The 14,371-nt window shown below is 41.2% G+C and overlaps 1 protein-coding gene across 1 annotated transcript in view; it reads left to right on the top strand.

Annotated features, from left to right (window-relative positions):
* The first annotated feature begins 5,467 nt into the window (after positions 1-5,467).
* The window catches only part of GRB14 (growth factor receptor bound protein 14), a 116,458-nt gene continuing 107,554 nt past the window's right edge, over positions 5,468-14,371 (top strand). The window contains exons 1-2 of the mRNA XM_030327111.1: positions 5,468-5,706; positions 6,995-7,127. Coding sequence (XP_030182971.1) covers positions 5,516-5,706; positions 6,995-7,127 — 324 coding nt within the window. The 5' untranslated portion in view covers positions 5,468-5,515. The remainder of the gene's footprint in view (positions 5,707-6,994; positions 7,128-14,371) is intronic.

Genomic DNA, 14,371 nt, shown 5'->3' with positions numbered 1-14,371 from the left:
TAATCATAAAAATTGGCTATATTATACTTAAGAACTTCAATTTGTCAAAAGATACCATTAAGAGGTATAAGATATAAGACACAGAATGGAGGAATACACTTACAAAACGTAACAAAGAGCTGGTAACTAGAATATATGAAGAGCTTTTGTAAAAGAATAAGAAACAGACAACAACATAAAAATGGGCAGGGGTGGGGCACTGGATGGCTGGCTCGGTCAGTTAAACATCTGACTCTTGATTTCAGCTCAGGTCATGATCTCACGATTCATGAGATTGAGTCTCGAGTTGGGCTCTGTGCTGACAGTGTGGACTGGAGGCTGCTTGAAATTCTCTCCTCCCTCTCTCTCTGCCCCTTCCTGGTGTGTGTACTCTCTCTCTCTCTATCTCAAAATAAAAAAATAAAATAAAATAAATAAAACTTAAAAAAAATGGGCAGGAGACTTGAATTGGTACTTATCAACAGAGGATGTCCAAATGGCAAATAATCACCTGAAAAAGTACTCAACCTCATCATTCATCAAGAAAGGTCAAATTCCACCAGGACCTACAGCTATATACTCAACTAGAATGTCTACTGTGAAAATTCTAATCATATTCCAATCCTCAAGGATGTGAAGAACTGGGGAAATTTATGCATTGCTGCTGGTGGTGAAGTTGGCACAATTAATCTGAGAAACTGTCAGTATCTACTAAAGCCGAACATACACATACCATGACCTCACAATGACACTCCAGCATATATACCATCCTGAAATGCATACACATGTGCATCAAGAGATGGATACAAAAGATCCATTGCAGCGGCATTAATAATAGTCAAAAGCTGGAAATAGTCCAAATGCTAATCAGTATGGAATCAGGTATGGAATGGATAACTAAATTGTGGTATTTACATGCAAGAATGTAAATAGAAGAATTTCACAGAAGAATGAAAGAGCCACAGCTACTTGAAAAAGAACGTTGTGAATAATACCTTAAGAGAACCAAGTCAAGCATGAAAGGGTCATACAATATGATTCCATTTATATAAAGGTCAAAAACAGACAACCTACTTTATTGTGCTTAGGGTGGATACTTACGGTTAAACTAGGACTTGATTACCATGAAAATCTGATAGCAGGGAGGGGCTTTTAGAGAACTGACAAGGCAATTCATGACCTGACATTAGTGTTTGCCTTGTGATCAGTCATCATACAATTTTGTCTTTGAGCTTCTTTTCTGTATGTATGTTATCTTTCCCGCCATAAAGGCCTCAGAAATTTGATTTGATGAATAAGGGAGAGAGTAAAGCGAGGATGACACATTTTCCTTGAAGGGTAGAAAGGCTAGGATCCTTAGGGAGAGACAGGAAAGGGAGGTGCAAAGGGACAGACAAAACTCGCAGTCAGGGAGGGGCTCAGGAGACAAACTGCTTCCTTTGCAATTTTACAGGCTCAAGTCAAAAAGGACAGCAGCCACTCAGGGGAGGATTTGCTTTTTGGTACCAAGGTATCTGCTTTGCTGTTTCAGAAATCTTGGTACCAACATACCTGCCTCTTGTTTCAGAAATATTTGTCAGTTATGGGAAGCAAAATCTCCTCTTTAAACTTCCCTTTTGATTAAAAAAAATGCCTCTGTATTCTCTCAGGCTGTACTAGGTCTGATAGTTTTCTGCTTTTATATTGCACAGTTCTTTATTTAGAATCATTTTTTTTGTAAACCTCTTTGATAGAAAAACTTGTTCTTTTGTTGGCTTGCTTCAAAAATGTGAATGAGCTAATTCTAATACTTCTTGGTACAGAGCCTCAAGGTATCTAGGAGTAAATTCAATATTTTATACCAACCTATGAGACACAATGATTTAGGTTCGCATTCCTCAGAGACTTGTTCTTTTTGTTCTTGCCCCTAATGACTGCAGGTATTATAATTTTTGCCATGGGGATTAGAGAAGGCGCATAAAACCTGCAAATGGATACTCCCAAGATTTTCACTAAATGAGAAAATGCCCAGAGAGGGGAGACACAATTGAGATCTCATTCCAACAAATGAACACTCTTCCTTAAGGTTAAACATTTATACTGGGAAGTAGAGCAGGATACACTATTGGGAAATAGTATTTCTAGTGATTCCAAAGGTATAAAGTTTCCACCTAACCTTTCTCTCACAAAAAAGACAGTTTGCTTGTGTGTGTGTGTGTGTGTGTGTGTGTGTGTGTGAGAGAGAGAGAGAGAGAGAGAAAGAGAGAGTTGTTGAAAGTAGGGCAGGAATAAACTCCAACCACTGATTCACCCTCCTGTTACATGCTCAAAGTATACCATTTTAGAGGAGAAATGGCTGCCTGTAAGAGTTTTGGATGAATATAATGATGATGATGAAGAAGGAAGAGGAGGTGAATGAGGAGGAGACAGAGGAGAAGGAGAAAAAAAAGAAAAAAAAATTATGGCTTTTTAAAAACTTTATTTAGAGGCGCCTGGGTGGTTCAGTCGGTTGAGCGTCCGACTTCCCGGTTTGTGAGTTTGAGCCCCTGGTCCGGCTCTGTGCTGACAGCTTGGAGCCTGGAGCCTGCTTCAGCTTCTGTGTCTCCTTCGATCTCTGCCCCTCCCCCACTCATGCCCGCGTGCTTTCTCTCTCTCAAAAATAAATAAACATTAAAATTTTTTTTAAAAAAGTTTATTTTTGAGAGAGCGAGCGCGTGCGCGCGCGAGCGCGGGGGGTGGGGGGAGGGGCAGAGAGAGACCAGGAGACACAGCATCTGAAGCAGGTTCCGGGCTCTGAGCTGTCAGCACAGAGCCCAACTCAGGGCTTGAGCCCACTAACCATGAGATCATGACCCAAGCCAAAGTCCAACGCTTAACTGAGCCACCAAGGTACTCCTAAATGTATTTAGTTCAAGTTATCTTCAAATACATAACCTCTTTAAAAAAAAATTTTTTTTCAGGTTTATTTTTGAGAAAGAGAGAGCACGTGCACCTGCCTGAGTGGGACAGGAGCAGAGAGGGAGACAGAGGATCCAAAGTGGACTCTGTGCTGGCAGATGAGAGCCTGATCTGAACTCACAAACGGCGAGATCATGACCAGAGCTGAAGTCGGATGCTTAACCCACTGAGCCACCCAGGTGCCCCCATAACCTCTTTTTTATTTTGCTGGAATGTCCTCAATATATCTGTTTCTTTTACATGAAACTCTTTTAAAACCCACACATAGAATCCAGACCATATTCAGGAGGGAACTGGATGTGAGTTAGGGCTTTACCTGGCACACAGCATCAATACATATTAGCTTTCGTCATGATTAAGTATTATTAATTTTATCCCTCAGGAGATTAACGTTTTGTTCTTGCATGGCTATTGCATTGTATATAATATCTTGGAGACCACACTCACTTCTGTGACTAATATCAATACTGCTCTTTATTGGGTCTTAATTTTGACATCAGAAAAATGAAGAACTTGGATTCCATAAGCTCTTCGACTCAAAGATTTCCTGCCTCCACAGAGTACTCCGGGTTTCCTCACAAGCTGGGAGTTAGTGATCCCTGGCTGTTAGCAGTGGTTGGTGTTATGGTGTGTGTGTGTGTGTGTGTGTGTGTGTGTGTGTGTGTGTGTATGGAGGAGAGGGTTTTGCCCACTTCTTCAGGAGGCAGTGTTTGCCTTTCCCTGGGCAGGGGTTGTAGAGGTTAAGAAAACCTGGTGAAACAAATGCCAGGGACAGATGTTACCTAATTTGGTCAAAGAACAAAGAGTGTGTAAAACATTTGGAAATCCTCAACAGTGCACTGGGATGGTGGAATATACGGGAAGAACAGAAATAGAGCAGCACCCAGAATTTCAGAATAGGATTGCTGAATTTCAGAGGGTGCGCCTAATGTAATTACAATAGTCCACCCTTAATGTCAGAAATATGTTTCAAGACTTCCAGTGGATACCTGAAACCATGGGTAATACCACCATGAATCACCTATACTAATTAGGTATGTGATATAATGTATTATATTTATAATATAAATATATGTATTATACATTATATACATATATGTATGTTATATAATACATATTATATGCATATATTATACACTGTATATGCTATGTTTTTTCCTACACATACATACTGATGACAAATTTTAATTTATAAATTAGGCACAGTAAGAGAATAGCAATCATAACTAATAATAAAATAGAACGATTATAACAATATACTATAATAAAGGTTATGTAAATGTAGCCTCTCTCAAAATATCTTATTGTACTGTATTCACCCTTCTTCCTGTGACGATGTGAGATGTTAAAATGCCTACCTGACGAGATGAAGCGAGGTGAATGAGCGTTGAGAGGAAGCTACTTTCTGACTCTATCACAAAAGGATGGTCATCTATTCTAGAGGGAGGTTGGCCACAGGTAACTGAAAGGAAGGAAAGCTAAATCACAGAAGGGGGCACTACTGTACCATTTCGCATAGTCTGGGTTTTTGAGAAGGGATCTTCTGAGTTGGAAGCTTAACTGCACCGATTTTTAGCGTTATGTTGCACAAGCTATTGAGCCCCACTTTCCTTACCTGTAAAATGGGGTAAACATCGAATTCGTGAAGCTGTCGCGAAGGTGGACTAGGACAAGGCCGAGGGGAGACTCAGAAACCGAGGGCTGCTCTTATTAAAAGAAAATTAATATTTTTTCTAATTCCCAAGACACCCTCAAGATTATCCATGCCTTACTAAGAATTCTCAAACACCTCAGTAGTTTCCTTTGCTGCGCCGACTGTACTCTCTGCTCCCTCAGCCACCCCTCTCCCCCCGCCCCGTCTAGGGCTGCAGGAGTGGAAGACAGGCACGTGGGGGAAGGACTGGGGCAAACCTAGCCCCATGGCCCCTGGCCTCCTGGCACGGTGGGGCCTGTCATGGCGGCCCAGCTACAGCTTAGGTGATCTCAGAGCAGGAAGAAAGGAAGGGTCTGGGGGTCAGCGCCTCCCAGACCCCGGCCCCGCCTGCGCTCCGCCGGGCAAGCCCCGCGGGAGGCGCCGGCCTCACATTGGGGGGGGTGTCCCCGCCTCCAGCGGCGCGGGCCGACGCCCTGACCCCTGGGCTCAGCCTCGCGCTATCGGGCGCCCACTGGGTGAGTTGGCGGCCGGTCCTCGTCGCGGCAGCCGCGTGCCGAGTTCGGGCCTCGGTCACATTCCGCCATCGCCCCTGAGCTTCCCGGACTGGTGCGTTGCCGTCCCGGCTCCCTGCTCCCCATCCCCTCCCCCTCCGCTCCCTCTCCAGCCTCCTCCTTGCTTCCCCCACCCAATCTGCCTTCTCCTCCCTCAGTCCCCCCCCTCGCTCCCCTCACCCTCCCCTCCCCCGCCTCCATCGTACCTGTACTGCTCGGCCTCTCTTCCTTATCCATCCCTTCCCTATCTCATGTCGTCTCTATCCCCCCGTACCCCTTGCCTCTCTCTCATGAAGCTTCCCCTCCTCCTCCCGCTCGCCTGCCCGTCCGCCCGGCCTACCTCCTCCCCCAGCGCCGGGTCTCCCGTGACACCCGAGACCCCCGGCCGACGACAATGACCACTTCCCTGCAAGATGGGCAGAGCGCCGCGGGTAGGGCGGCTGCCCGGGACTCGCCGCTGACCGCCCAGGTGTGCGGCGCTGCCCAGGGGAGGGGCGACGCCCGCGACCTGGCGCCTGCCCCCTGGTTGCAAGCGCGGGCGCTCCTGCCCCCTCCGGACGGGACCCGCGGCTGTGCTGCAGACAGGTAGGCAGCCCTCCGAGGGCGCGGGGGAGTGTCCTGGGTTGGCAGCCGGCGAGGGGCTGAGGAGGCGGTCCTAGGGGGTGAGCCATGTGCCCAGAGCTGGGCCAAGTTTGTGAAAGTCTCTGAAGACAATTCCCTTTAAGCTGGCTTCTACCGGCTCGGCAGGACATTGCGATCTCCCAGCGCCTTATAAATAGCATCACCGTTTCATTGAGAGCTCCTGGTCTCTCTCACCTCTGCCCATCGGTGTGAACTAGGAGGCCAGGCTGGCCACCCCACTTCCTTTCTTCGTGGCCCTGCACTGAAAACAAAACAAAACAAACAAACAAACAAACAAACAAACAAACCCCTAATCCTTTTTATTTTATATGTTTAAAAAATCGGAGCATAAATGAATTCACCTCCCACATAGAATCTTACAGCGACCCTGGAGAGGCAAAGCACGGATTGACATTTGAGCAGTCTTGCTGTTCAGCAGGAAAGAATAGAGGCTTTAAAAGGTTTCCCAATCTCCATAGCATTCAGCACTAAGTGCCTTTAGAGTTCACAGTTTTGCACATACTTCAGGAAAGAAAAAGACTGCAACAATACAAAAATCTGTAGTCCTTTATATTCATACATTTAAATGGTACTTCTCCCCCCAGATTTTCAAAGTGCTTCAACTTCACTGAAGTTAAAATTACTCCGCAGTGGACTAGAGTACATTTATACTAGCAAGTTCTATTCACTTACCTCTTCAAAAACACTGCCTTGCGGTTTAGTATCTATAAGCACTTGAAAAATCAACAGACTGTGTGTGGGCAACATTGTGAATGAAATTTGAAGTGAGATGAACCACAGCTATAATTAATAAACCATAACTTCCAAAAGTGATTAGTGAAATAGCATAGGGATGAATTCACTAAATGTTTGTAGAGTTGGTCAATTTAATGGATGCATAAAAATGTCTAACTTCTCAGGATGGTTTTTGCATCAATAATTATATAGTATTTCAGCCTCAGGAAAATTATCAAAAGTGCTGGAAATAGGCTTTCTATGCCTGGCAATTTTTTTTTTAAGGCCAAAAAAAAAAAAAACGATAGGAATACTATAGAAAATTCATTTATATCAATTAACATATTTTATTTTGACCCACAGGAAGTACATCACAGATCTTTGCTGTACATTTTATATAATATTAGTGTCATCACAGAGTGGTACATGTTGGCCTTAACTTCTTAATCCTGTCAGCAATTAAGTTTTACATTCATTCCGCTTTATGTAAATTACATCCTATGTTCTCTTGGTGTAGGAGAAAAAAGAAAGATCTTGATGTTCTGGAAATGCCATCTATTCCAAACCCTTTTCCTGAGCTATGCTGTTCTCCATTTACATCTGTGTTGTCAGCAGGCCTGTTTCCCAAAGCAAATTCAAGGAAAAAACAGGTATGCATTTAAAAATTTTTAATTCAAAAATCTTAGGAGCTCTAAATCCATACAGTTTTTAAGGTATTCAGTAATTTGTAATATTAACAAAGGATTAGTATGGTCTATTTTAAATGACTATTGGCTGACAAAGTTTTTGGCATCATTTTCCTTTAAGGCCTTAGTTTTCACAGCTATATAATGGGCATGTTAAAAGTTACCTACTGAGCTTTTAGGATGGGTTAAATGAGAGAATATATATATAAAGTACAGAGTCTGGGAGCTGTTATTATTTACAGGGTAGCTGGGGAGAGTTATATATGGTAATAGATTATCAATTTTTAGTCATAAATTGGAGGAAGGCAATGGTATTGGGGTAAGAAACAGATTGGTTTCTTTAATACCTTCCATAATCTTCCAATTTGCAACCCAAGCAACCTCACTTACTAAAGGAGAGTGGGATAGTGAATCTGTGGACTCCTCAGTGAACCAGTGAATTCCTCAGTTTGGAGGCTTCTGGGTGCAGAAGGCAGATGATGACTTCTTAGTGATAATTAGAAGATGGACTTTTTTTTTTATTTACTTATTTATTTTAATGTTTGTTTATTTTTGAGAGAGAGAGACACATACAGAGCACGAGCAGGGGAGGGGCAGAGAGAGAAGGAGATGCAGAATCCAAAGCAGGCTCTAGGCTCTGAGCTGTCAGCACAGAGCCCTACGCAGGGCTCGAACCCAAGAACGACACTGGACCTTAGTCAGTCGCTTAACCGATTGAACCACCCAGGTGCCCCAGAAGATGGACTTTATTTTATATGATTTTGCTTTCCTTTTCAGTTTCTAGTTTGAGACTGACTTAGGCAAATTAGATTTCCAGGACCAAACAACTATGGAGAGAGATCCTTAATGACTATACATTTGGAAAAAAAAAAAAAAATCAATGCTTCCTAGAATAATCCCGTCTCTTCTTAATATACTCCCTCCCAATTTTGAATTAGCAAAACAAAGAGAGGCTTCACTAGGCAAAATGTACCTTGTTCTTGTGGGGATAGAAGCAATAAATTTAAACAGTCAGATGTTTGCAGTGAGGAGACGGATAGTAAGTGGAGAAAAGACAGTTGACCATTTCCCTGCATCTATTGTTCTCTTACCTTTTTTTCTGACTTTTACTTCCTGTGATGGGTTCAGTAATGTATGTTTACAGTTTTAGGAGTGAAGGAAATACCCTAGGAAATAGATGAGTTCTTGATAACATAAAGCGATAATAGAGACAGTAGGGAAGCATTCCATGGACTGTTGGGTTTTGATGGAAGCCTGGTATAACAAGGCATATATATATATATATATATATATATATATATATATATATATAATTTTTTTTTGATGGGGGCGGTTTGAAGTTTAATTGGTGCATGTGCTTTTTGGAAAAGGACTGGAGAAAGTGGGAGTAAATATTCCCGGAGCAGAGGTATGTTCTCAATTAGAGACTTTGATGGGGGAGGCAAGTCCTTAAGTGGGCGGGACTGTGACTTTGGATGAGGAGATGAACAAGGAGGAGATTCTCGAGAGCTTTATTATCAGGATGAGTTTTAAAGTCAGAGCCCAAGAGAAAAACAGCCCCCCCCCCCGAAATATCTGGGCCTTTTAAGAGCTTGGCTTTCAGGTCAGGATATAAGATGGGAAGATGGGTGATAGATTTGACCGTGTGTCATGATGGTGGAAAAATTGATTCTGGATTGCCTGTGGGATCCAGAATGGGAAAAGGAAACGCCCGATGGTGACATAATAGTCAGCTAGGGAATTTGATAGGTTATTTCCCTATTAATAGAGGGCCCTCTGTGTTTCTTGCACCAATCTAGGCCCTGGGGGACTGAGCTAAGCAAAAATGTCATGCAAAGGGTGTTTACCATGATGGGGCTTGGATTTGAGGTTGGGTTATGACTTTGGAGTTGAACAGAAGAAGGGGAATAGAGAGGGAGAGGTCTGGGCTTACTCTCACTTTAATTTTGAGAATTAATGCTGGGAGAATGCCTGTGTCTGAGAGATGTCGATGGGGCAAGGTTTGTTTTGAATAAAGAGAAAATATATTAATAGAGGGAGAAAAAAAAGAGAGCATGGGTACAGGTGTTAGGGTCAGGTCAGGGTGTGCCCTAAGTGTATGCAGTTATCATTGTAGGCTAAGACATCTTGTCTTGGTGAATGACAACATTTTTTTGGATCAGGTTTAGCAAATCGCAAAATGGGAAAAGGGTGCTATGTTACTATTGACTCCGGCTGGTTTCCTGCTCTGGCCTTGTGTCCTGTTTCCACAGTGACCTTCTGAGAGAGCACTGCACCCACACAGACAGCTGTGCTGTTTCATGAACAGAGCGTTCTGGCCCGACTCCTGGAGACCAGTCCCAGAGAGGTGTTCCCACCTGAGAAGGGCCCAGCATGCTGATCTCTTCCTTTGCTCAAGGGTTGGGATCTCTCTGAAGAGAAGGATGTCCCAAAGTTGGGGAAGAGGAAGGTTTCTTTTTACATTCTCTTATGTTTTCCACCTACGCTTTGCATTTAGAACGGATCCTTTGTTTTTATTCCTTTGTATATGCTCAGTTCTTTGGACTGAGTGTTGCTTTGGGAACAGATGACTCTATGTCAGTAATTCCCCAAGCTCAATATCTTTGTGACACAGATTACCCTTTTACTAGATGGTATTTCTGGCCCGATTATCTCTGACCTTCACTTGAGATGATGTAAATGACTGGATGTGGTAGGTTTCCATTGACTGTTATTTACGGTTGACACATTGCAAGAGCCCTGGGTCTCTTCTCTTAATATTTTCTCTTTCATTTGTTTGGCTTACCCTTGCCAGTCATTTTAGCAATTCTTTTCTCCCTGTAGAAAAAGTGAAGGATTGCGCTTGTTACTTACGAATAATTGACCAGAAAGTTTGAAAGAATCTAGACTAGAAATGTTAAATTTCATGTGGTCTTTCAAAACCAGAGTCAAAAATCATTTTACACACTATATATATACACATATATATGTGTGTGTGTGTGTGTGTATATATATATATATATATATATATGTGTGTACACACACACACATATATATATATATATATATACTTTTTTTTAACAATTTGAGACACCTACATAATGCATAAGTGATAAAGTGTATTGAAGCCCAAATAGGATATGCTTTATCTCTGTTTGATAATAAAATGTCTCAAAGTATACAATACTGTAGGCTTTCAGTATTTTTATTGTAAAATAAGAGCTGGAATGAGATAGAATATGGATTCTTTATTCTCTCTGCTTCTTTTTATAATGCTGTTCAGATATATTGCCTGGGCATATTTCCTTGTGTTTATCAATAAAGCAGATTCCTTTATATACATAGTCCAGAAAAATTACTTGTAATTTAAGCTTTATATTAAAAGTGACTTAACTTATGGTTTAAATTTCTCTTTTTCTTCTATTTATTTTTTTAATGTATACTTATTTATTTATTAATTTTTTTAAACATTTATTTATTTTTGGGAGAGAGAGAGAGAGAGTGAGCATGAGCGGGGGAGAGGCAGAGAGAGAGAGGCAGACACAGAATCTGAATCAGGCTCCAGGCTCTGAGCTGTCAGCACAGAGCCCGATGCGGGACTTGAACTCATGAGCTATGAGATCATGACCTGAGCCGAAGTCAGACGCTCAACCGACTGAGCCACCCAGGCGCCCCTGTGTATTTATTTATTTTGAGAGAGAGAGAGCATGCACGCACACACATGTGTACATGAGTGGGGGAGGGGCAGAGAGAGAGGGAGTGAGAATCCCAAACAAGTTCCATGCTATCAGTACAGAGCCTGACGTGGAGCTGGATCCCCTGAACCGTGAGATCATGACCTTGGCCTAAATCAAGTGTCAGAGGCTTAACTGACTGAGCCACCCAGGCGCCCTCTTCTATTTCTGATTGAAATTTACCAGGAAATCATCCCTTAGCACTTACTGTTTGTAGAAAGGGAAATAATAAGAGATCATTAGCCCTTACAGAAAAATTAGTTCTTGTCTTGGGTTTGTCTACTGTCAGGTAATTTTTCTGCTCAAACTCAGCTTGTGTAGCAGGCCTGGTTAATTGCTTCCCAGGACTTTGTAGTTAGTATAACTTATTCAACATAAAGTATCTGAAGATTTTAAAGATAAAAAGACACCTATGAAAAACTGTGTTATGGAATGTTTGAGCTGGAAGAGAACTTTGAGATCATCTAGTGGACAGATTAGTAAATTGAGGCTAAGAAATGCTGTGTGGCTCACAGTACACAGCAAGGACCAACAATTGCATTTCTTGAGGCCTTAAAGGGTCTTTTTTTAGGAAGGCACAATTTCCGCAGAAGTCGAGGACCATAAGAGTAGCACAAGGAATAAACATGCCAGTGTTGTTGGTTATAATCGCTCATAATACCAGAGCAGGGGTGATGGTACCATTGGTTAATACTCATTTAAGGACCTAGATTTTTGTTTTTTCCTTCTTCAACTATAACTATTTCTTTGTGTTTTTATCCTCTAGCTTTCTTCTCTGTCTTACTTGATATGATCAAATAATTGGCTTATCACCAACTAGGATTTATTGGTATTACTAATAACCAGCTTTTGTATGTAGTTTACAGTCCACAGAAGAGTGCCAAGAAGTGGTCTGATATCCACATTTTATGATTTTTTTAAAAGTGCAAAAACCAGAAATGATTTGCCCATGATCCCACAGTTGAAATAAAGGGAGATCAAAAAGAATATTGGTTGTGAATGTTTTTGCACCTTACCAAACTGTTTCTGATCTATTCTGTATTGAGTTAAGCCTTTTTGTACATCTGAGAAAAACAAAAAATATCTTTCAAATAATTAAGAAATTACTTTTCCATGTGTTCTGCCTTTGATTTCTTTTTTCTCTCTCATATCAGGGACTATCAAAAGACAAGTTCATCTCTCCCCAAATTATAGGGTCTCTGATGTCACTCCTTTGTGATGCGAGTAATTAACCCAATTTGCATAGTTCTGTAGGAATCTTGGTGTGGCTGCTGCATTAACCACACTCTTCTATACTCATTTCTCCAATATTCACGGAAGTAGAGAACAATAAGTTATACTCTCATATTCCCATTTTCCACGTTCAGTAATTATAAAGATTTTGCTTCATTTACTTCATCTATTTCTTTTTGAATTTTTTATCGTCTTTGTTATAAATCCTGAACATCCTCTCATTGAATCCCCACCTAGTTTTGTATGCATCTCTGAAAAGTACATTTTCTATATAATCAAAATGCCATTATTCGCTAACAAAAATAACAATAATTCCTTGGTATCATTTAAAACCATTCATAATCTAATTGTCTCAGTTGGAATGACACATGAAATCTCCAAATTATAAACTGGTTGTATTTCAAAAGTCCTTAAATTAGCTCTTTGGAAATTTAAATTCATTTTCAGATGGAAACAGCATCATAAGTCGTATTTAGGTACCCCCAGGCCATTTTACAAAATCCCATTTAATGTGAAATGAAATGCAAATATCTTCTATATGCAGAAAAAAATAATAGAAACAATACTTGCTCCTATTAGGGTTTCAAGCAAATATGTCTTTCCAACAGCAATTTGCTACTTCTGAATGTTGGCACTTGATGAATATCATTTTTCTTGGGAGGAATTTGAAAGTACACAGATCTTTGTAGCAAATCTGAAGCAGGCTTTAGAGCAGTGCTTCTCAAAGGGTAGTCACTGGACCACCTTCCTCAGAAACAGCAGGGATGCTTGTTAAAAATGTTGATACTCAGGCCTTTTATAAAACCCACTGAATAATAATGTCCTGGTGAAGGACATAAGGATTTGACTTTTTTTTTTCTTCTCTTTGACATATATTTGGAAAATCACGGGTATTCTTATTCCCTGTCACTTTCAGACTGTCGGGCAATCTGACCTTTCAAAATTGTGGACAATTTCATTTAGTTGAGAAAAAGTAGGAATATTACAAATGGACTTTAGTTGTTATTTTATCCAGGTATTGATTGTTTGGAGGAAACAGCCTCACATGAACTAGCCTGAAAGGTTATGTTATAGTATCTGCAGGCCAAAAGTTCACTGATCTCATGAGAGATCAGAATCGGGGAGTAGAAAGTCAGCAAAAATCAAGGCAGACACTTTCTCCATTCTCTCTCTTCTGTTCTTCCACAAATACAGCACATAACCTCTGCTTCTTCTATGTCCATTTCCTCTCACATTTCTCTGCAATCTTGCTTGTCTTGATGGCACATCAGTGCACATGGCCCCAAATGGCCATCTCTTTGGAATAAATCTTTCCTCCCATTTGTGGTTTAGCACTTGGTAAGTGACTGGAGTCTACATCTGGAGAAAGTTGTTAGCCCAGTGTGCCCAGCTCTTTATTCAGTCAGCTGTGGCCAAAGGGACACAAGAACGTGGACCACTGCTCAGCAGTTTGTGGGAACAGTTTTGTGGGCAAGAAGTCCAGCTTCAATGGGTATGGCATATGAAGGTGGGAGAAAAACAGTGGACAGCTAGTGCCCCAGGGAAAACAAGACCTCAAACAAAAAAACAGTGGACACAAAATCAAATTCTTACTATATCCTTATGATATATGGTGATTTACCAGTTCATTTGGCTAACTGACCTAGACAATTTACAGTGTTTGCTTCTTTCCTTCAGTTCACTTAATTCAGTTGAAGCATATTTACTTGACCGTGGTTTCAGTTCATGCCACCCTTGAGTTATGCTTATCTTGCTTGGCCATTGTCTTGTGCTTGCATTTTAGCCTCTGATGACAGGAGCTACCGACACAGGATTCTCCCTACTTCATGCTAGTTACTTTCATTTATAACAGAAGACAGCTGTCTCTTCCTATTTTAAAACTTAAATCTCCTAGCAGATCTGCTTGTCAAGGTTTTATTTCCAGTTTGAAGGTTGCCTCTAATTTTTGGTGAAATTGCAGGGTACATTTGCAATCCAACCTTTATCTGCAATATGGGTCTTATTTTTCACTTCTCTGAAAGCTCAGCTTCTGGTTTATTTTTCCCTAGGGGTATATATTATGTTCTGTCAACAGAAGGAAAATTGGAGCCATTCATGGTTCAATATAAATGTGGATCTTAATTAATATAAAAAAGCTTTCTGCAGTCTTGTGGATGTTGCTTTTAAACATGTCAGCTTATATAGAAAAGTGAGAAATTCCATTGTGTAAGAATACACTGATGTGTATTTGAGCAGGGATAGGCAGACTTGGGCATTGTCCTT

Source organism: Lynx canadensis, chromosome C1 (assembly GCF_007474595.2).
Source record: "Lynx canadensis isolate LIC74 chromosome C1, mLynCan4.pri.v2, whole genome shotgun sequence".
Classification (NCBI taxonomy): Eukaryota; Metazoa; Chordata; class Mammalia; order Carnivora; family Felidae; genus Lynx; species Lynx canadensis.
This window is presented reverse-complemented; position numbering and strand designations above follow the sequence as displayed.